At 44.2% G+C, this 26,862-nt stretch overlaps 2 protein-coding genes across 2 annotated transcripts in view; both read right to left on the bottom strand.

The window, feature by feature from the left end:
- The window catches only part of LOC121197623 (regulator of G-protein signaling 6-like), a 53,241-nt gene extending 45,037 nt beyond the window's left edge, over window positions 1-8,204 (bottom strand). The window contains exons 1-2 of the mRNA XM_041061309.1: window positions 8,167-8,204; window positions 5,362-5,457 (exon numbers count right to left, since the gene is read on the bottom strand). Of these exons, the coding sequence (XP_040917243.1) occupies window positions 5,362-5,445 (84 nt within the window). The 5' untranslated portion in view covers window positions 5,446-5,457; window positions 8,167-8,204. The remainder of the gene's footprint in view (window positions 1-5,361; window positions 5,458-8,166) is intronic.
- Window positions 8,205-11,397: 3,193 nt separating this feature from the next.
- LOC121197227 (signal-induced proliferation-associated 1-like protein 1) overlaps window positions 11,398-26,862 on the bottom strand; it is a 32,887-nt gene continuing 17,422 nt past the window's right edge. Inside the window, exons 4-21 of the mRNA XM_041060714.1 lie at window positions 25,604-25,792; window positions 25,230-25,404; window positions 24,582-24,685; window positions 24,152-24,309; window positions 20,442-21,021; window positions 18,971-19,245; window positions 18,610-18,867; window positions 18,359-18,502; window positions 18,108-18,265; window positions 17,935-18,017; window positions 17,339-17,757; window positions 16,193-16,417; window positions 15,359-15,521; window positions 14,850-15,051; window positions 14,289-14,438; window positions 13,979-14,096; window positions 13,612-13,690; window positions 11,398-13,449 (exon numbers count right to left, since the gene is read on the bottom strand). Of these exons, the coding sequence (XP_040916648.1) occupies window positions 13,306-13,449; window positions 13,612-13,690; window positions 13,979-14,096; window positions 14,289-14,438; window positions 14,850-15,051; window positions 15,359-15,521; window positions 16,193-16,417; window positions 17,339-17,757; window positions 17,935-18,017; window positions 18,108-18,265; window positions 18,359-18,502; window positions 18,610-18,867; window positions 18,971-19,245; window positions 20,442-21,021; window positions 24,152-24,309; window positions 24,582-24,685; window positions 25,230-25,404; window positions 25,604-25,792 (3,624 nt within the window). The 3' untranslated portion in view covers window positions 11,398-13,305. The remainder of the gene's footprint in view (window positions 13,450-13,611; window positions 13,691-13,978; window positions 14,097-14,288; window positions 14,439-14,849; window positions 15,052-15,358; window positions 15,522-16,192; window positions 16,418-17,338; window positions 17,758-17,934; window positions 18,018-18,107; window positions 18,266-18,358; window positions 18,503-18,609; window positions 18,868-18,970; window positions 19,246-20,441; window positions 21,022-24,151; window positions 24,310-24,581; window positions 24,686-25,229; window positions 25,405-25,603; window positions 25,793-26,862) is intronic.

Below are 26,862 nucleotides of genomic sequence, written 5' to 3' on the forward strand. Positions count from 1 at the left end.
GTTGTTTTATCTTATTGACCCAACTAGGAAAAGCAACCCACACTGGCACTTAGCATACAGGCACACAGGCTTCAGCCTGACCCTGATAGTTCAGCCCATACCAGCGCCTCAGATAAAGGCTCCCATGGCGCAAGTGGAGATGGTGTTAAAACGGTCATACATGATAAAGCACTGGTGGAACTTGTCCCTACAGCTGCAGTGGTGACATCCAGAGCATTCAGTTGGACTGTGCTATCTTAAGTACACGGAGGAACAGCGGCCCATAGATACCTCAGATGGAGGTTAGTCCTCGTAAAAAGAGAAGAGATATACCCTCCATGGGCCCCAGGGGCACTTCAGAGAGAGAAGAGTGTGACTCATGGACAGCAGCGAGAAGACAGGCAGACGAGCCTCTGACTGGCACAACTGCGGTGCTTCAGTCCTCTTGGCCCTTCAACCCCAGCCAGCTGTCAGTGCCTGCTGTGGTAGGTGAATGGACGATGTGGGAGTTTGCCATTTACAGTAATTTCATCTTCTCCTGCCACTCAAGGGAAAGTCAGTGTCTAACCGGTAGTGTGACTGCTGTAATTTTATATATATTTCCAGCATTTCCATATCATCCCCTCTGTCGGGGTGGAGTGAACTCCCTCTGCCTCTAAATCATCCTAAACCCAACCAGCTGACAGTCACTGGTGTGGATGGTGTGGGAGGTTAAGGTTGGCACTGACAGAAATTTCTTCTTCTCCTGCCACTCAAGGTATGTTAGATTCAAGATCTATCCAGTCTGAAGGAGAGACACAGGTGTAATAACTTGTGTGTTAGTCATCACGTAGCTGCTGTTACAGGAGCAAACCCCTGCTATCATGTATTACAGCACTGTAATGTTCTTTCAAATGCAAATTCAAAGATCTGTCCAACTGACAAGAGTACAACTATTACGTTTTGTTAAGGCATTAAACTATTTTTTTCTTCACATCCTTTGTTCTTTTCGCCTTGAGTGCTCCCCTCTTCACATTTAGAAGCGCATACATGGATAAAAATACCAAGTGATGATAAAAAATGCGCTGGATATGAATAAATGAATGGGGGCATATGATGTCCCAGAGGACCGGATACTTTTCCGAAGATGGAATGCTTGAAATGAGCCTCAATTATTAATCAGAATGAAGCAGAAGAAAGGCTGAAAAAAAGGAATAAAGGGGAAGGAAAAGAAGAAGGGGAGAGGTGGTAAAACAGCACTGGTAACAAGGCGCAGTTCAGAGAAACAGTACAATTAGCAGACAGGAAGGAAAAAATTCATCAGTACCGCCAACATAACAAAATATCGGGTTCACCTAACTGGGCATATTTAATGATATACTTGACACAGAGACTGAATAGCATATCCAGCAAATATAGCTTATTTATTTTTCTCTAACACACAGTAAGACTGGAAGTCTGCCAGCAAAACCAGCCTGATGGCAACCCAAAGGGGACACATCGCCTCAAATGCAAGAAGAAAGGAGATGCCTGCCACAGTCTGATGATCATCAAAGTCGTAAGGATTCATCTTCTTATTATCATAAATGTCTGTACAAAATTTTGTGGCAATCCACAAAGTAGTTCCACTAGTATCTGAGACATTTCAGTCTGGACTGACCACATTGCGGTTGACTGGCTGATATTGCCATCCCTCGAGCCATGCTATTTGCATGGCTAAGAAGAACGTTTACCTCCATTGACCAGAAGAAAAAAATCTGAAAAAATAACACAGTCGCAATTGTCAAGCAAACTGTACTTTCTGCTAATAGAGAGCTAAAGCTTACACACACCCAAAGGCCACTGGCACCAAGTAGTGCCTCTGAACTTCCTGGCATGGCTCATTACCAATATTTACCCGCTAATGGCTTCAAAAACCCATGTGGATGGAAGTTGTGTGCGACTGCACCACACATGCTTTGGCTATAATACTGGCCTTCAGGTATGAGTTCACTGCCAAGAATTATCCAATCAAACATTTAATGATTTGAATAAAAGGAAGACGGGGTGCAGCACAAATCCTTATCTCTCCCTGGGTAGTAGGACAAGAGAGCTTTAGTCCTTCAGCAACAATTAACTGTGTGTGTCAAAAGCCAGACTGCCATCACAGCTCGGATAAGTATTGGCCCCTCAGTCACAAAGGGGAAAAAGGGGGGAGACACACATGTACTCTGGGATGAGAGATGTTAGCTATTAATAGTTTGTGAGTGGCCTCTCTCCTTAGCAGCTTAATTGCATTTCCCAGCACAGTAGTGCTTCTCATCGTGGTATGAGCTTCTCTTTTGTGTGTCTGCTGGGTCCTGTTCAGACCTGGCATTGACATGCATCTCGGGTGATCTGATCACAAGTGGACAGCTCACACCTGGCATTGAAATGCTTCTTCACATGCGTCTCGAGTGACCACTTGTGATCGGATCTCACTTCCCTGCTCTATATGCAAATAACTATGCAACAATGCATTTCCTGTGTCAGGAAGAGAAGAACAAGAAGAAATCAAAACACAGACTGGGTCTATTTCTTGGCCTGTTTCAGGCAAAACAAATCGCCCAAGATGTTCAGAATCAGAATCAGAATAACTTTATTAATCCCCGTAGGGAAATTCTGTTTGATGCACTTGTGATATATCCCTGTAGAATTTTTGAAATTTTCATATGCCAGGGAACACAGTTTGTATGACTTGTATTTGTTTACGAATGAGTGCATGCATCCGCATACACAGAGTCCTTCAGAGTGACCTAGAACACATTTGTGTTCGCACTCTCAAAAGAATGTGGCCATATGTGGCCCAGACCACCTCCGAATGTGGTCTAAGTGATCGAATCTCTTAATGCGTCTTGGGTGTATTCACACCTGTACCTAGAGCTGTCCTGTGATCTGACCACAAGTGGACAAACCAGGTCTAAACAAGGCCTCAGTGCCAGTTCTATTCATCTACCTACCACAGTCTGTCTGCTAAGCATGCCAAACATAGCCAGGAAAAACACAACAGTGAAACCAGTAATGTGTATTAAGCAAGAAGCATGTGTATGACTTGCTGTGTGTGTGTGCATTTACAGTATGTGTGCAACCTACTTCTGTTAGACCAAATTTTCTCTTGAGGCTATAAGACGTCCTGCAGTTATTGGATTGTTTTGCTTGACTTCCTCTTTTCGTGGGAGGAGAGAGACGGAGCAAGATAGGACTGCAGCACCTACACTGCATGGACAGAGACAACCTCCTCCCCTCCGTAGCACTCAGCCTCTCCATAATGGCTAAATACATCACATTCACCTTTGTCTAACTGCCTACACAGTTAACTTAATAGTTTTGAAACAGAAACATAGGTAAAGGTATTTTAACCCTAAACTGCGATACATTTCAAAAAGATGCTGCCCACACTTTGAAAATATTTTTATCTCTTGACTAGGGTTACACTTGTGAGATGCTGATGTCTTCCAGCTGACAGGGGCTCAGGCCTTTGGGATGGAGCTGCCAGTGTTTTCCCAGGCGGCAGAGCATATTGGTGGCCATCTGCCTCTGTGCAAGCAGCGCCTTCACGCTGCGCCAAGCTGCCCACCCACTGAGTCCAGAGGCCATGGGCGCTCTGCCCTCAAAGACCCAGCCCGTCTCTATCATTTAGACCCTTTGACATCTTTAGGTAGTGACTGGCACTGAGGTGAAATACAAGAAAATAAGCAAATAGATCAATTAAATTAAAGGTCAGGCGCTACAGTTTCTATGTAAAAAGCAACTTTTGCTTATCTAGCTGCATTGCATCCCCATCTTTCTTCCTCAAAAGCTTCACATTTTCAAAGCAGGAAGGGCAGAAAAATCCTGTCACTCTCAGAATCATCTGTCTGTTGTCACTGCGTATGACTAAAACATGAAATGATGAATGTTCCCTCAGGCAACATCCTGACAAGCAAAAACTAGCCTCTTAAATGCGTTGCCTCCAGGCATGTGTAGCGTTACATAATGAAACCACACTGTGAAATCTGTGACGATATCCAGTATTACATGCAACTACAGTATGTTCTCTGTACAGTATGACACCTCCTTAGAATACGTGGAGGATAATGACAATACTGGATAAATAATGAATGCATTACTATACACAACAGGCACACAAAACAGGCCCTGTTAAAAATATTTATACAAATATTTTTGACAGCTGTTTGACACCTGTCATGAAATCCAGGCTTCAGGGAGAGAAGCTATTTATCTCAAGACAGCCATAGTTCTGATTTGATTATTGATTATTGATTATCATTCCTGGATCCGTGACAGGGACTAACAAGTTGAGCATTTACAGTAGACAAGTGAATTAATGCTGGCAATGGTCTTCCACTTCCCTTTGTCCTGCCAACTGCTGACGTGTGACACTGTTCATAACACAAAATCCCAGTAGCATCATTATCAGATGTGGCGTCACAGACTTATTAAGTTTCTGAGTACAAAGGAGGTCCTGTCATTTCTTCCAGGTGAAGCGCAGATGGAGGTTTACAAGAAATTCTTCGGTGTGCCACCCAGCACGGTGACACATAATTATTAACACACCTGACTGACACAGCCGCTGTCAGCAATTATTTCAAACCTTGTCTCACCAACCCCCCCACCCCACTAATCTATTTACTAGCTATATGAACGGACAGTCATTAGGACCAGGATACAACAACAGATTTGGGACAGTGGGACAGGATCTGTCAACTGCGGCCTGCTTTTAACTCAGTTTTTAGCGTAATCAAGACAGCAGGCTTGGCGGTAGGAGTGGATCCTGTGGTTTAAATCTGATCAAAGAAGCTTTTTCTTTGTTTTTGTTTTTTTGTTCTTTTGAGTGGGCTGTCACACTGCTGGCAGAGAAATAACAAGCTATTCGTTGGTTGAGGAGTTATAACCACCCCCTCATTGGCTGTTCCCAATCCTAGCCCTAGAGAATCAGCCACTTCCTCTCAGCCGAACATAATTAGCCACCAATACTGCTCACCCTCTCCAATCAAACAGCAGCTATTGAAAGAGAGGCGTCATGGGGACGAGGTAATTACCCTTGACACTGAAAGGACCTCTCACTGCCCAAACCCTCACCCATGGGAGTGAGAGCTTATTAAAACAGTGTGGAGATGAAGTTTTCTAGACTAGTGATGGATACAGTGGAGAAGGTCCTGAAGGGAGAGCAAGACAGAGGGAAAGTTGAGGGTGTTTCAAGATGGTTGAAAGACAGGCTTACTGACAACTAAGTTTGACAGTGAAACCATATGTGTGGTAGATACACTCTGATACAGACCAGTGGGCTGTCAGGAGACCCGTCTACAGGTCATTGCTCCTGAACAAATGTTTCTCCCATCAAATAGCTCAGATACTGTAGCACACATGTAGAGCCAGCCTTGCCTTTCTGTAGACGATCATATTGGGGGAGTCCTCCTCGGGATCAGTGGTGCCTGCGCCTCCCTGGTCTCTGGACCCCTCCGCCATTTTCACTCAGTCCTGTCAAAGAAAGAGATGCATCACGTGAACCACAGCACCCAACATCAGCTGAATCGTAGAAGAACACAAAATGACAATTTGATAATCATCAGTCAGGATGATCTATTTCCCCTAGGAGCCCAAATTCGTCCAGCCTTTATCATCATGACATTCAGCTGCCAAAATGTATGCTGCTGTCTTGGAAAGGAGGCTCCTGTCATAGTACGGACAGATGAGAGAGCCCAGGTAGGCTGATGTAAGATGAATATTAACTAAGCTAGAAAGTTGAATCTTAAACATAGACCACAGAGAAGATTCTCCAGCAATACTTGTACCTCAGGGGGCACTTCAGTTGTAGCCAGGGGCTACGTGAAAGTTTGTGGAGTAGCTCAACTAAGGTGAAAAACTAGACACAACGATTTGATGTAAAAAATAAAAGTATCTGCATTTTAAATTAGCTTTAACATCTGTTTTGATTAAGTGTGAAAACTAGTTAATGTAATGGATAAACAGTTCAGTGGGGATAAATGGGTGGAATTGTAAAAGGAAGGGATGAATGTTGAAAAAACAAATGAGCAATAAATGGTTGGAATAATTTGTTAAAAGTAAAAAAAAATAACTCTTTGAATAGCTATAAAATGGTAACAAAATAGTAAGTTTAATGTGGTTAGATAAATGTGGTGCGCAAGTGGTTTAACATTAAGTGAATAAACAGTTGAAATAGCTAAAGTAAATGAGCAGTTGAGACAAAGCATTCAGTTCAAAATAAATTCAGTGAACACATTTGAAACATGACTGGTGGTGTCGATGAGGGGGTTCAGAACCACTGCAGTAGTACTGTCAGCTCTGGGGAGTCAGGATGGCAGTAATTATGTATACAGCACAGATGTGTGTCTACTACGAGTAGTAGGCTGTATGCAGCTGCAAGGTTGATGAGTCATCGTTCTTCACAAAAAAACCTGATGTTCATGATCAATGAACTCGTGGTGAGGTGATACTGTTTTAACTGTTTGTGGTCAACGCTGGCCACTGTGTTTGCTTTTTGCTTTTATGCTAAGCATTAGCAGGTGTTGACTCCATTAACTGCAATCATATGATGGTCACCTCTGATCCCCACATTAACCAATCCCCCCCCAACCCCGCCAGGCTTCATACTTTAAGAGCTCCTGTTAAGGGATTTATTTACAACCTCCACACAGTCCACATCACTTTCTCTAGGCTGTGTCCCCTCTCCCCCCCCCCCCCTCCCTCTGACTCTCTCCGGAGAATTAATTCTGTTTAACTAAGGATTTCTGTAACCTATGCTGATGACTGGGCTTCAACGAGCCCCCTCAGCCCCTGTCTACCCTTTGCCATTGAGGGCTCCTGTGTATAATAAATGGGTTAAACCATTTGTTAGTCCTTTAATCGTGTGGAGGAAAGAGGGGGTGAGGGGGTGGATTACACAGTTCGACACATTCATCATTTTTGGTACTTATAAAATACAAAGTGCGAGAGGATAAAGCTGCCAGGAAAAAAATAATCACACGGTTCACTGGGCCTCACTATTCACTGTAACAGCTATTTGTGTTTGAAAAAGAACTGTGATGAGCTATTGAGGGTAGAAAGCAAAGAGGATACACACAGCGCTTCATGACAGGCACACATGAGCAGGCACAATGTGAAACCTTCATACATTAACTGAATTAGTAACACTGCATCTTGCCATGGGCCGGCCGCTGGCAAGGGATTTGGAGTAGTTGAATTATGTAATTGTAGCCGTGCAATGTTACAAGTTTGAACAACTGCAGATAATGGCTGTGATGGTGTAGAGAGGGGAAAATTAGAATTGTTAAAATTCAGCGATGCCATTCGGTTGCACAACAGCAGACATGCACGGTGGCTTTGTCACCATAGTTGAACACTTAAATCTATTACACCACAGAGCATGGTGATGCGCATGAGTGAATAAGTAATCATCCGCTCTCGCCTCACTGTTTGTTATTGCCACCAGAAGTGCGGAGTGCAGCACTCCCCATTGGCTAACACGTCTGTGCTCTTTTTAAAGTGTGAGCACATTAGACAGCTAATTTTTTTGTGCCCGCCTCAATGGCCCCATAGAAAGGTAGGCAGTATGGATTGCATAGCACCTGCTTAAAGAAAACAATAGTGTGCCAATATGTCCCCTGTGGATAGGAGGCTGTAATTCTAGAGAACAACTTCCTCCCAATTGAGCTGCTCAAGCATGCAAATCAAAGTCCACAGAAGGCCCAAGATGTTAATTGAAAGCTTGTGTCAAAGTGAAATGGGTAGGATACGGACACTGACAGCTGCTGAAAGACAGCCAGAGAGCACCAACATGCCCTCATGTACAGTGCATGTGTGTGTCTCAGCACATGCACACTCTCAAATCCAAGCACACTGCAAATACCAATTTATGAGGAGCGAAACACAAAAGGAGATTGCACGCATACACACACACACAAACACACACACACATACGGGGCAGAACCCCCTGCAATGGCTCAAATAAACAAGCCCACAGACGCCCAGTCAACTGAAACAAACTGAATAAAACTGGCAAATAGTTCACACACAAACATGCAAGAAACAAGCCGTGCTCCAGATACTCCCAGAACCATATTGTGTGTTGTGAATCCCAAAGCCCTATTCACTCTCAGCAGGCGAGCAGCCTAGTGCAATGCAACATCTGTGACACCTGACAGTTGCCATTACTGAAGCATTCATTACCTTAGAAACAAAATAATGCCTGGTCCACTCTGCTCCCCTGGTTGGCTCCCCCTTAGCAACAAGCAGCAGGCAGGTTCATGGTATAATTGGCAGAGGGGGAGAGAAGGGGATGAAGAAGACAGTGGGATGAAAGCAGTGAAGCAGCGAGAGAAAGAGAGAGAGAAAGAGAGAGAAGCTGGCTGGTCACTGCAGTATTCCTCCTCCTCCTCCTCCTCCTCCTCCTCTTCTTCTTCTTCTCTCTTCACCAGACCTGCCTTGCCCCAGCAGTTCAGGAGATCCTCACATGTGCGCACCTCGTTCATCCCCCCTCTCCCTCGGTCTGCATGTGCTCTAGTCTGAGTGAGAGCGAAAGAGTGGAGTGCGTGAGTGAGAGAGAGAGAGAGACAGAGAAAGAGAGAGGGAGGGAGAAGCTGTGCAATAGAGAGGGGCAGATCAAGTTGGGAAAGGGGGAGGGATGAAGGAATTAGAGAGAATATAAAGAGGAAAATAGAGGGAGGAGAAAGACGGGCAGAGAGAGAGTGTATGTGTGTGTGTGTGTGAGTGTGTGTGTGTCTGAGACAGTGAAGAGGAAAGGAGGACAGAGAGAGATGCACACTGCAGCAGCGCCCACTGATGCTGAAAATAAGAAACATTTCATTAGAAGAATATTGAAATGCTAATTTAAAAACAAGTTTCTGTTACTGAGCACACACAAAATGCAGACTATAAATATATATTCCAGACTGTACGAGCAAGCAGCCTCAGAGATAATACTTCTCAATTTCCAATTCAGAGCTTATGTGCGAGAGGCTGCTCACTTCTTGTTTTCTTAAGCAGAGTGTGATCCAAACTTAGACATTTTCCCAGAACTTATATATTTGTATATCTGGGGCTTATATCTTTTCACATTACTTACAAATTCCATTTTTGTGCTTGAGGATGGCAAACATGCAGTCATGTTTCTGTCTCCAGCTATTCCACTCTCGCATGTCTATGTTCTCCTCCTTCCTCTCTCTTCATGGAAACTCCGGACTCATTCAAGCTTAAATGGCAACCCGAACGCATGAACCTTTTTTCCTGCAATAAATGAGATCCCAAAAGCCCCCGAGGAAGATACTCCAGAAATACATGGCATGGCCAATTTGTGAATGCATGCATGCAGAGTGAACACACACACACAGACACACAGCCACACACATACAGATGTTTGTGTTGACAGAACAAGTTTACCAGTTATCAAAGAACTATCCTGCTTGCCCCCCCACTGTTTCTTCTTCTCTCTTCCAGCAGCGTGTTGCTATCTAAGCTGAGGTCCTGAGCCCCCTTTTTTTATTGCTTTTTTAAACATCTGAGGTCGAGCTCGAACAATCTTCGCAGACAGAACAGACCTTGAATGCATTTTTTTTTTAAATCAAGCTGAAGAGATGAAAGCCCCATTCCCCATTAATAACAGTACAATTTGTTCAGGATTTTTCTTCAGGCAAATGTCAGATTAAAATTTGAACAACTCAAAACTGCAGCTCTCTGTAAATGTGGTAACCAAGGGAAACCGAGGTCACACAACTGTGTGAGTAGCGTGCCTGTTGGAGAGTGAAACCATCCGTCGGCCCACAGTGCTTACACTATACATTTCTCTAACACTTTACAGCAGGAAAAGAGCAGGACTGTATAATATATGCCCCATCCCCCAATTATTAGAGCTCTGCTATTATAACTATGCATCTACCGTATATCAGAATGACACATCCACCCTTCCCCCCTTGATTACAACTAACCACACAGTGACCCACACTGGCTGCAGTGACCTGCGATCAGCATATCTTCCTGTCCCATGAGCTCCTCTGGCATTAAGGAGTGCCATCATTAACAAGGTGACAGACAGCCAGGCAGACAGACAGGGACTCTAATCTGCTTTAAGGGGGCTGGTCTTGCTATAATCTGCGTTAATGCTAAATTATTGAACAGCCTGTTCACAGCCACACCGCTGCCAGACAGCAACAGTACTGGCCACACACACACACAACACCACAGAGATCTTGCTTGCATGTCAAGTGATTGAAGAGGCGTGTTGCGTATTTATTAGCAGACCAACCACATGCAGTGAGAAGCTGATGTTGCATCTGAACATGTGGAGATACACTGAAGATGCTGAACAGGGGTGAAATTGTTTAAAGGGTAAGTTGACAAATTTTCAAGTCTCTTTTAAAACATGCTAATGAGTATGTTGAAAGCAATATTGGTCGCTCTAATGGTTCTTTCTCTCCTTTTAGGCTGTGAAGAGATGCCCTCCTGAGGCTACTCCTGGTGCAAGAGATGGGGGACAAATTAAGTCGCTATCTTCCATTCCTGCTTTTTAGCCATGCTTGCAGTGTGGCTGTAGAGGCGGCAATGTCAGATTGCCATGAAAGTTAGCTACAGATATTCTTGAAAATAAATTCTAAATGTGATCCTGTTACATTTCATTATCATGTCAGCATTTAAATTTGTCCAATATTTTGGATGGTGAATCTGGTGAAAATTAGATGTTAGTGTTGTTAGCACCGACGCACCTCTGTGCCAAAGGACAGCCTCACACAGCCTTGTGGACATTTTTACTTGCCGCTTGTCTTCCACTGCAACTCATCAAGTAAAGACTGTGGAAAAAGAAGAGAGAAATTCATTCTAAAAAGATTCAAATCAAGACACCCACTCAATTTATCTAACTGCTGTAGCCTCATCGCTTAACCTTAAGAAATGCATTTTTACTATAAATTTGTCTCCCATCTCTTCCACTGGACATACTGGCCAGGAAGGCAACAGGCACAACAGGACAACAGGAAGTGAAAATGTGAACCTATGCTGTAGTCTAATTGACTAAATATCCAACACAGCTATTCAGTAATAGGCTACAACAGTCAAACCTCTTCACACTGCAGTCCACAATCATCCACATCCTCACCCTGGCGTGTCTCAGGTCATCCTCATTCATCAGTCTGTCCCATCCCGGCTCGTCTCTGTCAGGGAGAATGCCTTGTGTAATCATGTCTAAGTGGAAAAACAGCACCTCTCTGTTAATCATAATACAACAGCAGGCAGCCACCTCCCACCAGGCCACTGATCCATTTACTCTTACTGCCACCTTAGAGCGCCCCAGCAGTTATATTACTTTCCTGTTTTTGTTTTTCTGCGTTGCTGATGATATTAATGGTGTGTCTAAACTGCATCACGTCTGCCACAAAATGTCACACCACAAGGCCACTCAGCGCGGCAATGTGTAATTCAACAAAATATCTTTAATAGATATAAACATTTGTACACATCACAGCTCAATGGAAACAGAATCACATGCTGTCACACATGTTTAGAATGAAGGTGCAGGGGACGATTTGCTGTGCTAGGGGGCCTTGGACTCTTTTTGTCCGAGTCCAGCTCATGGTGTTTGTCCTTGTCTTGTTCCCTTGTTTATCTTTCGTATTGCTCCTGTCTTTCTCCACTATATCCAAGCCAATAAAGCAGAAATACATCAAAAATAATCTTAAAAAATAAGAACGAAGGTGCAAATTCTGATGAATATCAAATTCTCCTTATATACAGCTGCACAGTATCTGAGTACAAAAGGAAACAGTTACAGTATGAGGCTTAAATAAGGTCTTCCTCTGGTCACGTACAGACCAAATTCAGGTTGGGCTTACAAGCAGATTTACACACTAGAGAAACCTGTAGCTGGAATTTCGGGATTTACACAATAGCTTACTATGCAATCACATATTGAACAGTACTGATTTAATCTATTGAGAGATTTAAAGATCAGATTGAGGCCTTTTAGCATGCTATGGGTGAAGGAGCTGGGTCAATTCCATGTAGCATTTTACATGTTGTCAACACTAGGTGGCACTGTCTATCAAACCACTGCAATAAACTGTAAGGACTTTCAAAAAATATATAAGAAGAAGAATCAGTATTTGGATCAAAAGCTTGTCTTCTCCTGTTGGAGCCTTTCTTTTGAGTTAAAGGATATATATTCTCTCATAAAGCAGGCTGACCATTAAAAGTACATGCAGATCTCTAACTGCATATGGCTGTTTTTCTTTTCTTGGCCCTCATCTTTGTCATAAATACTCTTTACATACATGATCATATCAAGGAAAGGAGTGAGAAAATAACCGTTAACACAATATATTTACAATAATCTGAATAAGTGAGATAGAACTGTAAATGTATATATTTATGGCACCCATATTATTCTGTTTTTACAATATATATTCTTTTCATCAGCTTGCGACCAGTAGTCCTGTACAAGTTTTAACTTGCTTTTTGACCCTTGCTTTGAAATCATACATTTGATACACTTGTACAATCTTATTATATAAGAAATACAGACAGGCACTTGACCTTACAGTGTTTACAGTATGTGTTAAGCAAAGGGTTTCTGTCTGTGTCTATCTACTCACAATGCTACCGAAAAAGCACAGTGTCTTATCTTATTTAGGTTTTTTTCTTTTGGCTAGTAATAAAAAATAATAATAATCAGTGCTGTTATCATTGAATTGTGAAAATTTTGAGAATGTTCTAACAATTATTCTTTTTTTTTACAACACACTGTTAATTCTTAGAAAGTGTCAACCTTTATCAGGGGAATACAGGGCTATTTTCACCAACTCTTGCATGGGATGAACAAACTTTAAATTGCATTGGAGCTTTTTAATTGGAAATCTGTTCACTTGTAATTAGGTTAGCTGGGGAGCTGAATGGGGACAGTAACTTCAAATCCTTTTAGGTTAGTGTCAACATCTTGAGCTCTCTGGCATGCAAGGATACCAACAATCCATTAGACTGGACACAAAGCATCATATTTTTGTGAAATCTTAAGGAAGGGAGTGCATGCTGATCAAAACCGCAACAACACTGCTCTCATTCTGTATTCCTCTGTCCTCACTTGTAATGATTCTTTCTGTCTTTCACAGTGATCATACCACAGATCCACAAGGCTGAAGAAGGATGACATGTAAGTCCATGTTGGCACTGGTTTAGAGAAACAGTTCATCTTGTGAGTTTTTGTAAGCATTTTTTTGGATGATCCTTGAAGGACCATAAAGTGTGTACAGTACTGAACAACCAAGTTCCAGATCAGCTTGAGTAGTGGTCAAACTCCTCATAAAGAGCAGTGAGCGTTTGTATGCATCAATTCATGTCTATGGTGTTGAAGACCCACTCGGTGAACTTCTTGAGCTTGGCTGAGGCGCTGTAGGACTCCTCCAGGAGACGCTGGTTGTCCACTCGCAGGCTCTGGATCTGAGCCTGAAGTGACGCCTTGGCGTCCTTCTCCTGATGGTGACACACACAGTTTTTGTGACCTTTTTATGTATTTGAGTAATGAGCATCACATGATGACTGATATGCTGATTTGATATTTTTGGCTTCTTTAATGGCTGTAATGCTTTAAAATGTAATGAATCTCAGCAAAAGAGAATAACTTTAGGCACACACCTTCTTCAGGTCTTCCTGTAGTGCCTTCACCATTGACTCCAGCTGGCTGACCTTCCCCATCAGACAAGCTGGCGTCTCTCTGTGAAAAGGGACAAAGAGGGTATGAGCTGGGACAAACATTGAAACTTCAGGGTAAAACAGTGGTTGAAGGAGTGGTGTTCTGTCCTGTGCAAAGGACATTTATGCAGGCTATCAATCAAACCAAGACTACAGCTTTTTCTTAGTATATGGTAAACCAGAGAGGAGTGATATGAGCTGAGGGAGTATCTGATTGGAGGGAAATCTGCAGGGTTTTTCCTGGCACAGAGCTGGACACCACTGGATTAAAACAAACGCTGGTCCCAGGCCATGACCTAAGGCCTCTTACCCAGGCGAGGGTTGTCTCAGTGGGGCTGCCTGAGGCTCAGCCTGCTGGGGGCTGGTAGCTGCTACGGTTTCAGCCATGGAGCTCTCCTCTTGGGCTGCTAGGAAGACCAACCTCTGTTCTGAATAGAAAACAGATAAAAGACATATTATTAGACCCAGAGAGAGAAGAAATACAGAGTAGCAGTGCCCTCTTCTGGTGAAAATCAACAGCTGGATTTCTCTGCCCCACCCTTTTGCTGACAAGTAATATCAAAAATTACCTTTCACTTCCAATGATTTTCTAGGAGGAGAGGAAACCAATGTGTGCCTACCCTCAAAGGCCTTGGCAGCATCTACCAGGTGGGCCCAGTCCAGTGGGCCATCTGCCCCAGTGTCAGGCAGGGGCATGAGGACAGGCTCCTGCAGCTGCTGCCTCTTTCTCTCCTGCTCCCGCTCTGAGCTCTCTGGGGCCGACAGGTCTCCTGGGAAGGAGAAACAAGAAAGTAAGACACACTGAACAGCATTTGTATCTGTTCTCCCATGACAGAGTGGCAAAAGTACATTACAAATTGTCAATAGAGGTAATATTGGAAGTGTCTGCTTTCTATTTTTTAAGACTGAGCTTATAAGCATCATTATCTGAAGACTAACTATGTACTGTTAGGCTAAGGTGATTTTCACATTAGCCTACTTCATTAATTCTACCAAGGTGGTGACGTTTTCACCTGTGTCTGTCTGTTGGTTTGTTCATTTGTCAGCAGGATACCAAACTGATTTGTGCTGAGTTTGGTGGAGGGATGGGCCAGTGAAGAACCCATTAAATATGTATCACATTCCCACCTCCTCCGTGATCAACTATAAACAAGACTAAGAATTAAAAGAACAAGATTCACCCAGGGATTTGTGAGATGCTCGTCGACTTGCTCCGTGGCGAGTGGTGGGTGAGCGTGGTATGGTGGAGCAGCTGAACAGAAGGTCAGTAGGTGTGTCACGCTGTCCACTGGAGGATGGCTCCCTCTGCCCGCTGTAGATACTTTCATCTGACAGAGTTCTCTGGAGGGAGCGACGGCTGGGTGGCGGGCCCGGAAACAATGGCTTCAGATAGGGATGGAAACAGACAGGAAGTGGCAGGTCTCAGGTAAGAAAAAGTGAGAAATACTGCAAATGGCATGGAAGAATCACTTTCAAAGAAACCCTAAGTAAGCAAGAATTTTATTATATCAGTGGTACCCATCTTTTTTTGCCAGACATAACCCCACAGACCCAGGTTCACTTCAAGTACCCCTTCATCGACCCCACCCATCATGTTTCAGATATAATCTTATTAAGAGATTATAAACTGGATGTGATTAAATGATATTAACTATATTAAAGTAAATAATCTTGCAGCCTTTCTCAATACCTTCTCTTCACTTGTAGTGGGTGGAGGGCTGTCAAGTGTAATGAGCTTCTTCAAGTCTTCTTCCAGGCTGGACTTAGCAGTGTGCCGCTGGGGCGACTGGGAGCCCCGGAGATTGGCCCTGAGCTGTGGCTGACCACCTAGAAGACCATCACTCTGGTGCCGCCTGGAGATAAAAGCAAAGTTAAGTTTATACTTTATACTTTATTGATCCCTCCTGGGGAAATTACTCTAAACACACCGTAGACAGATATGTCTTATATCAAAATAACATGTATTACATCAAAAATCAGGAAGCAAAGATGATGGAGGTGGTGGCCAAGAATTTAACAAAGCATTTGTGTAATTAAAGGTTACCAGTTGGGAAAATCTGTGAATTATGAGAAACTAACTGTTCTTTTGGCGTGCCTTTGACATGACACTTAACCACTTAATTGCTTCACCAGGAAAAGCTGAGGTTTGCTGAGCAGCTGCAGGGTGTGAAAGCAGTGGTTGTCATCCACCACAAATTATGGGTTCACCCTTTGACCAAAACACAAAGACATGTGTTCTCGAATGAATGAAAAGAGACTGGAATGTTTAGTCACCATTTGCTTGCAACCAAACAATACCCAAAACCCAGCTGCACCACATGGTGGCAGTGTTGACCAAGTTTAAAAAAACAAAAAGCATCAATATTAGCTGAGCTGTCACTGGGACAAAATGTGACAAAATATTCACTCCAGTCTCTTCCACATCAACACTGCTGACAGCAGGATACATTTCTACACTGAATGGTAATCTTTTCACAACACAAAGCACCGCATGAGACACAGTTTTAAACTTTCCCTCTCTTACTTCCGAGTGCTGCCAAAGTCCACAGAGTTGACAGTTCCCCCAGGTTTCCTCCAGCCAATCAGGTACTTCGAGGTTGCTCCTTGACGTGGGTAGAAACTCTTGGTCCCCGGAGACTGGGAGTTCTGGGATGTGGGTGAAGTGGCTGCCACGGCTGACTCGTTCTCTGGGGGCATGGGGCTGCAGCCCTGACCCATCGGACTCCCTGAGTGGCCAGAACTTAGTGTACTGGAGGTGAGACACATGTATGGGTAAAGTAAGGCCTCACAGACTTTGGTATTTATGTAACTGTAAAATACACAAGCAAAAGCAGCAGCACAGTACTATTAATTTGTCTTTTGTGATTTTAGTTTTATTTCGGCCTTGGTTCAATTAGTATGATTGATGAAGCATTGATATCTTTAATTTGACTAAACATTAATTTCTTCAATTTCAACTTGTCAAAATGTTTTAGCAGTTGCATTAAAACCATTAGTAAACTTGTTCCATCACTACATCTACTACCTCTGCAGATATGATCAACTGATGAATTCATAAATAAGTACTAAGACACAATGTCCTTGCACTTCATTTTCGGCTCCTTCAAATAACATTTCTCCGTAGTTTGACATTAAAGCTTGAATTTTCAAATAGCAAGTTTTGTGCCTGTGTGCATGCACACGTGCACATACTAGAAAACAAAGCTGCCAATGTACAGGTCTGGTGGAGCTGAGTTATTTCTGGCTGAGTGGAGAAGAGAGGGAAGAAAGCTTTGGTTGATTCAAAGGAAGTGGGATTTAGAAGAGGGGGAACAGTGCTGAGCTCACAGTCTGCATTTCTATCAACTTCAAGCACTTACTTTCTATCATGGATACCGGGAGATGGAGATCCATACAAATGCAAAAAACACACACTCACACACAGACACACGCACACACACTCACACACACACTCACACACACACGCACACACACTCACATACACTGTTATTCCATTCTTCCTCTCTCCCTTTGTTAATGCCAAACCGCAGAGCTTTGGACTTTTCCATCTGGTATGGTGCAGGATATATCTGGACTACAATGAATCACTGTCTATTTAATGAAACATTGATGCAAGAGCACAAATTCCTCAGCTGCCTACACAGCTGACGCTAACAGAACAGCAGCACACCTGGAGTGGGAGGTGGCATCACTCAGGCTGTAGGAGCCACTATCAGGAACTAGTGGAAAGGCTGTCGGGCTCTTCGCTGGTATCTCGCTGCCGCCGATGGCAACAAGGGAGTCTGGTGTTGGAGGTGAGGTGTCGCTGGCCCTCTGGCTGCCTGCTGGGTCATCTTGCCATGGGACCTTGTCTCTGGCCCTGAAGGCACTGGTAGAGGAAGCAGTGCTGCTTTGCGTGGCAGTGAAGGAGGTGGCATCGATGCCACTGTCGGTGGAGGCGCCCTGAAGGTAGCCATTCAGCTCCAGATCACTCCGGACTCCTGAACGAGAGCCGACTTCGTACCATTTCTCATCGCTGTGGGCGGAACTGGAGGCGTTGCTTGAGAGCGTGTTGCTGCTTGACTGGCTGGATGAATATGGAGCATCTACCTATTGAGAGATGAGAAATCAAATGCTCATTTTCAACCTTAACAAACATAATTTCTTCATATTTTCACTCTACATATTCCCAAAAATGGTTTTCCCGTATGTCTCTTCTGTTTCACTTCATTGAGTGAGAACTCACGATTGCTTTCTTATTTGTGATACTTGTTGATTCCAGCTCACCTTAGTGCCTTTTTTAGGAGACATGTGGCTGCTCTGCTCTGCCGGCTGCAGTCGAGGAATCACCAGCTTTGTAACCACAGTGTCTGTAGGAAGCAAAGACATATGGGTAATAAGGTCTTTAGATAATTGATAGCATAATAAAAGCCATGAGCAAAGATTGCAGTTCCTCTTACCTGGATTGGTTTTGTCCCCCAGTTTGCTGGCTACGTCACCCTCCCCAGTTCGGGACCATCCAACACCAGTGCTAGAACACACCTTGATCCCACTGACCCCATCACCTGTTACCTGCCTCACAGATGACACAGGGGACTGGCAGTTGTTGTTATTAAACCTAGAGGGGAGATGAAGAAGATCACCCAAATTGCCAGGCAGCGCAGCAGTAGTGTACAGTATATAACCCTTTGCAAGGAACAGAAAAACTTACCCATCAGGCACAGACTTCTGCCTCCAGTGGTTGGAGCTCATGGTGTCTGTGTAGGAGAGGCTGGAAGGGGAGTTTGTGTTGTGCAGTGTGCGACCCATCACAATAGAGCAGGCCAGAGCGTAGTTGTCATTTCCAGGGGAATATCTGCAAGGACACGCATGACTGTTATTAGAGACAAATACATGAGCTCAGACAGCTTTGAGTTCAGTGTGTCTAAAATTTTCATAACAGCATCATATTTATTTTGTGACCTTTTGGGGTTGAGGGGCCGGCCATCGCTGGACACACTTCGAGGAATAGCAGCAGTGTTACGGTCTGTGAAGTCTGATGGCGGGGCCTTGATCAGAGTCCCCCCTGTGCCAGCAGCACGTGTTTGAGGGCTGGATGAGGTGCGTGGCCACTTGGTGTTGTTGTTGGTGGGGCGGAAGGGGAATTTTAACTCATAGGGCATCCCCTCCTTGTGGTTCTTGTAGTCCACTAGCGGCATGTGGTAGATTTCTGAGCAGCCTCTGTTGGCACATGAAGCATTCACAGTCAGAACTTAAAACACTACAAACACCTGCATTAACTGCAGTCTCTCTCTCATCTATAGATCTTCAATGTTCACTCTACCTGCGTGGTGTGGAGTCCTCGTGTGGAGGAATGATGACCACCTTCACAGTGACAGAGGTCCGGAGCAGGTCAATCATCTGCTCGTGAGACAGTGATGCAACCGCCACCTTGCATATCTCCACCAGTCGGCTGCCCTGCCTGAGCCCAGCCTGCCAGGCATAACCATAGGGCTCCACCTCTGCTACAATGCCCTCAAAGTTGACATGAAAGCCCAGCTGGCCCAGAGCGTTACGCCGAAGGGTCATCTCTGTAGTCTGACTGCCCTTGGTCAACAGCTACAGAACAGACAGAGAAAAGGAATGGAGGAGGTGCATGTGTAGGAATCAGAGGAGAGGAGGAAAGGTACAATGCACATTAAAAAAAAAAAAAAAACACTGAATCTTTTGCAGGTAAACTAAAATCCAGTCTTCTGTGCAAGAATCATTTCATTTAACAGCAGCTCTGATTCCACACAGCCTAAGGCACATATTTCAATCACATACCACGAATACCAGCACGTTATTTAAAATATTTGGTGCACTCCCCTGATAACTGACTGTTTAGACACCCTGTCTAGCCTTTCCTCTAGCTGTGGGAAGTTAACTGAGGAGTAAACAGTGGTTAGTGAAGCTCAGGAGTGAATCACAACAGGAGCTAAGCTCCAGTTAGCTGCTGTTCTAATACGTTGTGATGCACACAACAAAGGCCATGAAAACAAAAAAAAAGTAAAACACATCCCTGCCTCAAATAAAGGCACATGGCATTACTGGTAGCAGGCCACAGTCATTTCTTACTTTGTTTACCATCAACCAGAACTGCTCTGTTTGTCAGAGGAGGGATTTAAAAGCCCCACCAATAAGCACTGCCTTACCTAGACCACGTTGAAAACCTCAGTAATGATATCATATCACCAAATAACTATGTATTATACTTAGCATGACTTATAATCATAGAGTCAACAACAGCTGTGGCTTCTTGGTGACTGTATAATTTGGGACTACGCCCTTATGTTGCTATAATAACATCAACAATACTTATTTTTTTCATACTTCTGTTGTCAGGGAAGTGGACAGAGGGCACAGCATGGCCTCACACTCTCGATCATGAGACTGGAAATGACTGATACCACTGAAAAACATCGGTAAGCACTTTTTGCCTTCATACCTGTTAGGTGGCTACAGGGACACTCCAAAAGGCCCTGACCTTTGTACTCACTGATACTGGCTTCTTGGTTTAGAGATGTATGTGTATCCTACCGTTTCAGTCACTGTAATCTGTTTTTGATAAGCTTTTGCAGGTAACTTGTTAAAATGTAAGTATAAAAGTAGTGATACACTCAAGTCTGAGGTAAAAGGTCTTATGTGTGTGTGTGTTCATTACAGGCTGTTTGTCAGACACAGGATGTCTGGCTCAGTGTGACCTCTGATAGCTACAGCAGATGGTGTGTGCTAATGAGATGTACTGTCATAGACAGTAGTGGAGCCCCACTGACCTCCAGTCTTTTGACAACCTCTCCAAAGTCTTCTGTGTTGTTATTGATGGAGCGCAGTGACACGCTCTCACCACGCTCATAGTAGATCTTCATGGAGGCGGGACTCCCCGTCGACCAACCAATCACATCACGCGTGGCACAGTTAAATACAACTGCTTTGGCCTCCTGATCCAACAGGATGATGAAGTCGTTGGAAATGGCCAATAGGCACTCGCGTTCAGCACCAGCTACCTGATCTTCAGCGTGCACCTGCCAGGTCACCGCCCCGAGACTCCGCAGCTCCGCCCCACTGTATGGACGCACCTTTTCCCGTCGTTTGTGTGCCAGAGAGATGAAGGGGAACTTCCCAGTGGGTTCTACTGGTGTGCTGGTCACATGCCGCTCTGCCAAGTCCCGCAAGTACTCCTGCCGCGTTCGTGTTGCCATGGCACCAAACTTATCTGACTTGTGGGCGGCGTTCTCAGCGTTGATGACTTTGGCCAACAGGAAGTCCCTGAAGACAGTGGACTTGGGGAAGGTCACGCCCTTGGGGATTGGGGGGCCGAAGGAGGGAACGTCCTGGGAACGGCTAACAGCCACACTACAGAAGGAGAAGAAGACGGAAGTGGTCAGAGGTCACTGTTGCAGAAATCTTCATAACTAGTTTTAACATTTCTTTGCACAAAAGTAGTAAGTGCTAAGTAAACAGTTTGGTTGTTTTATTCTCTTATAAAATAACATGCACAAGACATACTTGCAAAATTAAACTTCAATTCAACATAATAGGAGATCTGTAAATTTTGCAAAGACAAAAAAAAGCCCTAAATAAAACATCATGAAATACAAAAACCAGATGTGCCTGGTCATATAATCAGGAAAAAAAGTTAGGTGTGATATGTTGCAAGGACAAAGAGCACATGGGCTCGTAAAAAAAGCATAGTGGAGACATCTTTACACAGTTTCCCTGAGGTATTGTTGCCTTTGACCTGTTTCACTTGTGAGTATAAAGGAGGGCGTTAAAATTCCTACGGGCAAGGCTCTCCTCTTGTTACCCTCTACTGCTCCTATTCCATTTGCACACAATGACTGTCCTGGAGTTGCATTACTATAAATTAGTAAACAGGTGTAGCTAATGCTGTCTCATACCTGTTGTTCATAAGAAAATGGGCTTGGTGCAGAACAAATTCAGCATAGTGTGCTTTTAAACCAATTGGGAAGAGATGTTTGGGTTGTGCAAGCATCTGGTAGCATGTTCACACCCACTCTGGCTACATAATTCCTACTGTTAAGTTTACAGTTATATAGAAGGTATTTGTGTACATACAGTCAGCAAAGTATACACTAAAGGCCTGTGAGTATGTGAAAACAGAGACATGGCCTTGGATAAACTGATGTGACAGTCCTGACAAGTCTCCATTCAGTCCGTTAAACAGATAACACAGCCACTGCCTGTAGCAGAAATGTTTCAAACCATGCCTGAGTACACCCGGCGTATAAATACTATACGTCCTATCACAGTTGACAAGGCAGCTCCCAGTGCTGACACCCTGCCACTCTCTGCTACATCATAGTATGGAGGAGCACCGCTGTGGCTAGAGCTAGCAAGCACAAACAGTACACTACATTTCCTAAACAAAGATCCCGTTATGCAATCTGCTTTGTTGGCCCTGTGTGACTGAGGCAGCGGTTGAAAGCAGCAGATTAGCACCCCGCTGGCCCCGGGCCACTTACTCCTCTAATGCTCCGGCCTAGCTCAATATGACCTGAGCATTATCCGAATCTCAGCAGCAGGCAACAACAGGCTATTAATAAGTGGATGACTCAACAAATCATAACATATACTTTATTAACAGAGATTAGAGAAGTAAAGACATAGCTTTCCTGGCATGGTCTTATGCAAGCTATAAAACCACAGTCATATGAACTGATGAGAATAATCAAAACAAACAATTGCTCCTTTCAAGCTTGTGTGTGTGTGTGCAAGAATCTGTATGAGTTTGATGTGTATTTGTGTGTTTATATATGAAAATGTGTGACCAGTGATCATCCGAAATCCACGGAGACTGGTTGGTCAAATCACTGCAACATCTACTCTGCAAGGTTTTAACAAAATCAACACAGTACAACATACAAACATCAACACAAATACCTAGAACTTACCTCCTGCTTTCACCAAAAATTAACCATACTCTTTAGAGTACTGCAGGAAAATATCCTGAACGTTTCTTGCAATCAATGCGAGTCGACAGGTCAATGCTAACTCGATTCTGTTCTGTAGATTCAATCCAATTCTCAAGATACACCACTCTGTGTGGAGTGGCAAATCCTTGTAGCTGCTCCAGTTCTCTTGTCCAGACCCAGAATTGTTTCAAAACCACCAGTGAAAAGCATCTAGAGAAAGACTTGTGACAGTCAGGAGTGAAGTCTTAATATGGTACCTCGATCCACAGAACATGAGAAGAAGCCAAAAGGCTGAGAGTGTGTGAGTGACTCTGGGTGGGGTAGCTAGGATTGTCCTCAAGGATTCTGTGTCTCACACCTCTCTGTTTCATCCATAAGGCAAACCAGGTGAACCAGCATTTCACCTTTTCCTATCTTTCCTTTCTCTTTTACTCCCTTTAGGCAAAAACCAAGCTGATGGAAAGCGTCCACTAGTCGATGGGATGGAGTAGCTGGTCATAAAAAAAAAGAACTTGCCAGAGAGAAGAAAAGAAAAAGGGCTCGAAATAAATTAGCCCAAATTTGACATGGGTGTGAGCTGAGAGACAGAAGGCTGGCTTGACCCGTCCGCTCCTGAGTTGGACACTATGAGCTCTGAGAGACTCTGCTCTCAACGATCCTCCCCGCTCACATGCGTGTCCGGATGAAGAGAGCACTTCATGTGCATGGCGCTAACTCCTTCAGACCACTCCGGCTCACGCTGCCCGAAGGCAAAGTGGCAGGCAGGGAGAGGGTGAGGAGGAGGAGGAGGAGGAGAAGAGGGGGGAAGGCTTGTATTATGTGAGTGTGTGAAGACTGAGCCTTTGAGTGAATTAGTGTGCGAGGGAAAAAGTGTGTGCATGTGTGTGTGTAACTTTGTGCAAGTGAGCATGAGAAAGAGGTAAAAGGAGAAACGGGAGTACGAGATTGAGAGGGAGCAACTATGTGTGCACAGTATCTATGTATTTAGAGCACAGAAAGTGTGTGTGCGGTGGGGTAGCGATGCATAAGTGTGAACGCCACAGAGTTGCAGTCTGATCATCACGAGGCCAAGAATCAGCCAGGGGAGGAGAAGAGAGGAGAAGGAGAACTCCCGTCAGCTCGACAGCTACTGCAGGGCCAATCTCTTCTCTTTGATCATAATCGAACAAATGCATACTTACGCAGACGTACTGTTGACACGAACATACACAGTCCAGAAACACTGGACGGAGGTCATGCAGCAGGCTTTTATGTTTGACCTATGCCTTCCAGTCAGTGCTTTTGTCTTAATACAAGCTACTTGCATAAAAACAACACCGCTGGTAGAATTCTGAGAGCAGTGTGGTGCTTTTAAGGGAGCACTGAAATAGGAGGTTAAAACAACATTTTTATTCAACATTCCTAGTGTGTTCGGTCAGTCTGGCCAAACACAAACCACATAGCATGTATACATGAGTAGAGGAGGAAAAAAACAGTTTCCATTGTGGTCCGGTTCAGCAATTATTCCACTTTGTTATCTCTCCTGTTGTAATAATAATGCAAAGACTCACCTGTAGCATGTGTTGTCAGAGCAGGGGTTGTGCACCCGGACAATGATGAAGACATGTTGAAAGTGTGAGCGAATGGCCTTGGGGGTGAAGGGGTGAGAGCCGGGCTCCTGGAACACGATGGTCACGATGTCATTTCCAATGTGGCGCTTCCTCAGCAACTAGTCATTGTAAAAAACATCAAAGTCTTAATTAGACTTGTATGGGGCCTGAATCTGAAAGCAAAGACATTCCAGTCATATGGTACATTCCATTGGTCAAAACCATGGTACCTGAAGACAATAACAGTTTCATTAGAAAGAGAGTTGGATGGGACTCAAATCTGATACCTGAGCCACAAGTCAAGTCATGCATTCTTTTAAGTTTTCTTTGGCACATCTGCTGACACATAGCTAATGGTCTACCACAAAAAGGCTGGGCTCTCCATCTATACCTGTTGTTTGTTGTTGGGTGTGTATGGCAGCAGAGTCGACACATGGAACATGATCTCATAGTCCTTGTATGAAGTATACAGGGAGTGAGTGCCCGTGGAATCCGCTGCAGGAAAAACAGCAATACAGTGTTGAGACCCATGGTACAATTACTGCCATCCATCTCTCTCACATGTGTATTCTGTGTGCTCTGTGTTTTTTCTGCAAAGGCAGGATGCAATTTCGCCACAGTCCAAACAACTAGACAATGGTGAACTGTGGATCAGTGTCAGTACGGATGACTGTCAAAACCAATGCTCAACTGTCATTTGAGTGAAACAGTTGCTTTTTGAGAACTTTTGAATTTTTGGGACAATACAGTTCCCAGAACAATGGACAGGATGTCTAAATGTTTAAAGAATTGTGAAAAATAAAACTAACTTAAAACAGAACTTTTGTTCAACAAAAAGTTGAGGCAAAGGGCTGGGCAGCAAAAAGACACATTACATTTACAATCCCTGTTTCCATTGTGGTCTATAATACAGTCTCAAATGTGACAAGGCATCAAATCAGCTGCAACAGTCACTGTAAAAGATGCATCGCAACCCCTGGCTCTTAAAAGCACAAAATCTGTGTGTATGTCATCTAGGAGAATGTTTGGGAGTTGTTACTTTTGGTGTCCAGCTGGGCTCTGTACTTGGTGAAGCCCTTAAGGCGAACTTTCTCCCCCAGCAGTTGGAGAAACTCCTCCAGGGCGGGACCGGCTGTCTCATTGTTGTACATCTCCTCCTCAGTGCTTTGCCCCGCTCGGCAGTACATCACCCCCACCTTCACCTGAAAACTCAGCTGAGGAGCAGCAGACACAACGATACTCCTTCAAGACAGGCTTCGGGACTGAAACTAACAAAACACAAATTTCCTTTCTGGGTATGTATGTGTGTGTGTGTATATATATATATATATATATGACAGCCCAGCAACACAGTTCTGATTCTGTAAATAACACATGGTTTTTAATGTTGGAAAATGTTGTTTTCCCTCCTACCCCTTGTTCATCCAGTTTCATCAGCTGCTCAGTGACTTTGGGTGTGTTGAGGGCCAGTCTGAGGCAGGACAGATCCAGCTCAGGGAGAAGATACTCCAGTACCTCTTTGATGGGCAGCCCTCGGGTCGTGCCGTGCTTTGAGGTGGAAGGCACTGCATCCTCCAGGATAGAACCTCGCAGGGTCGTCAGCTGAGAGGACGGACATGGGGAGGAAGAGGAGATTACAGTGAGGGGAATGGGAAGACAAAGAATGCACCTCAGAAATCCTTGGTGTGCTTTGAACTTTCTCTTGGAGATGGAACATTCTGATAGCAACACCCGCCTGCTCAGATACCAAGAAAAAAAAGGTACAAGCTACTGGGGGTTTTAAAGTAATAGCAACCTCTTATTTTACCCTTAAAGGAACTGACATAAAACAACAAGACAATTATGACTCGAGGCCTAGGGTAAACAGAAATTGGAACTGAGGAAGAAGAGGTGGGAGGGCTTGTCCAAGCATTCTGTGTACACAGAGTCTGCATTGTGCTGGGCTCTGGGAGTGAACTCAATCACTCGGCTATCATAAGCAGCTGGAACGGACGGAGACTTTCTCTCCTGCAAGCTTGAGGCTGTGTCGGGCCTGTGTTTACAATGGACCTGTGTTCCCTATGTTTGGAAGGTAGGATAGGGGGTGGGGGTCCTGAGGTACTTCAGTATAAAGTGTGGGGGTTTAATCACATACACCTGTCCTACTTCAGTCCACAACAAACAGCCTTAGGCAGGTGCCTTTACCCTCTGTCTGGGAATACGTGGCTATATTACCCCTAACCCAGCATTTAAAACCCAGAATCCTTAGTCAAACACAGAAGACCTGGATCCGACCCTGCAACTAAATCTGACAGTCTATTTTTACTGAAACAGAAAAGAGAAGTAAAGCTCTCCACACAGTGGTTTTGAGGTTGTTGGGCACTGACAAGCCTTAGAGGCTGGAAGATGAGTCCACTTCCTGAAGTTTCTTCACACATTGCTGATACTGGGAGACAGCTGAATAGCTCAAGGGCTGCACGCATTATAAGAAACAAGGGCTGAGAGTGGTTTTACCTCGAGCTGGTTTTGCTAGTATGTAACAGGCAAGCACTAATTGAGCTATAAACACGGTCTATATGGATAATGGAATATAAGACTAACAACAACAGCCAAACAAATATCCCTTTTCTCACATTCAGTCAAAATAATTTCCCAAATTTGTGAGTGCAAAAAAAAGGTGCAGGAAGGATTGA

The sequence above is a fragment of the Toxotes jaculatrix genome, chromosome 17 (assembly GCF_017976425.1).
Source record: "Toxotes jaculatrix isolate fToxJac2 chromosome 17, fToxJac2.pri, whole genome shotgun sequence".
Classification (NCBI taxonomy): Eukaryota; Metazoa; Chordata; class Actinopteri; family Toxotidae; genus Toxotes; species Toxotes jaculatrix.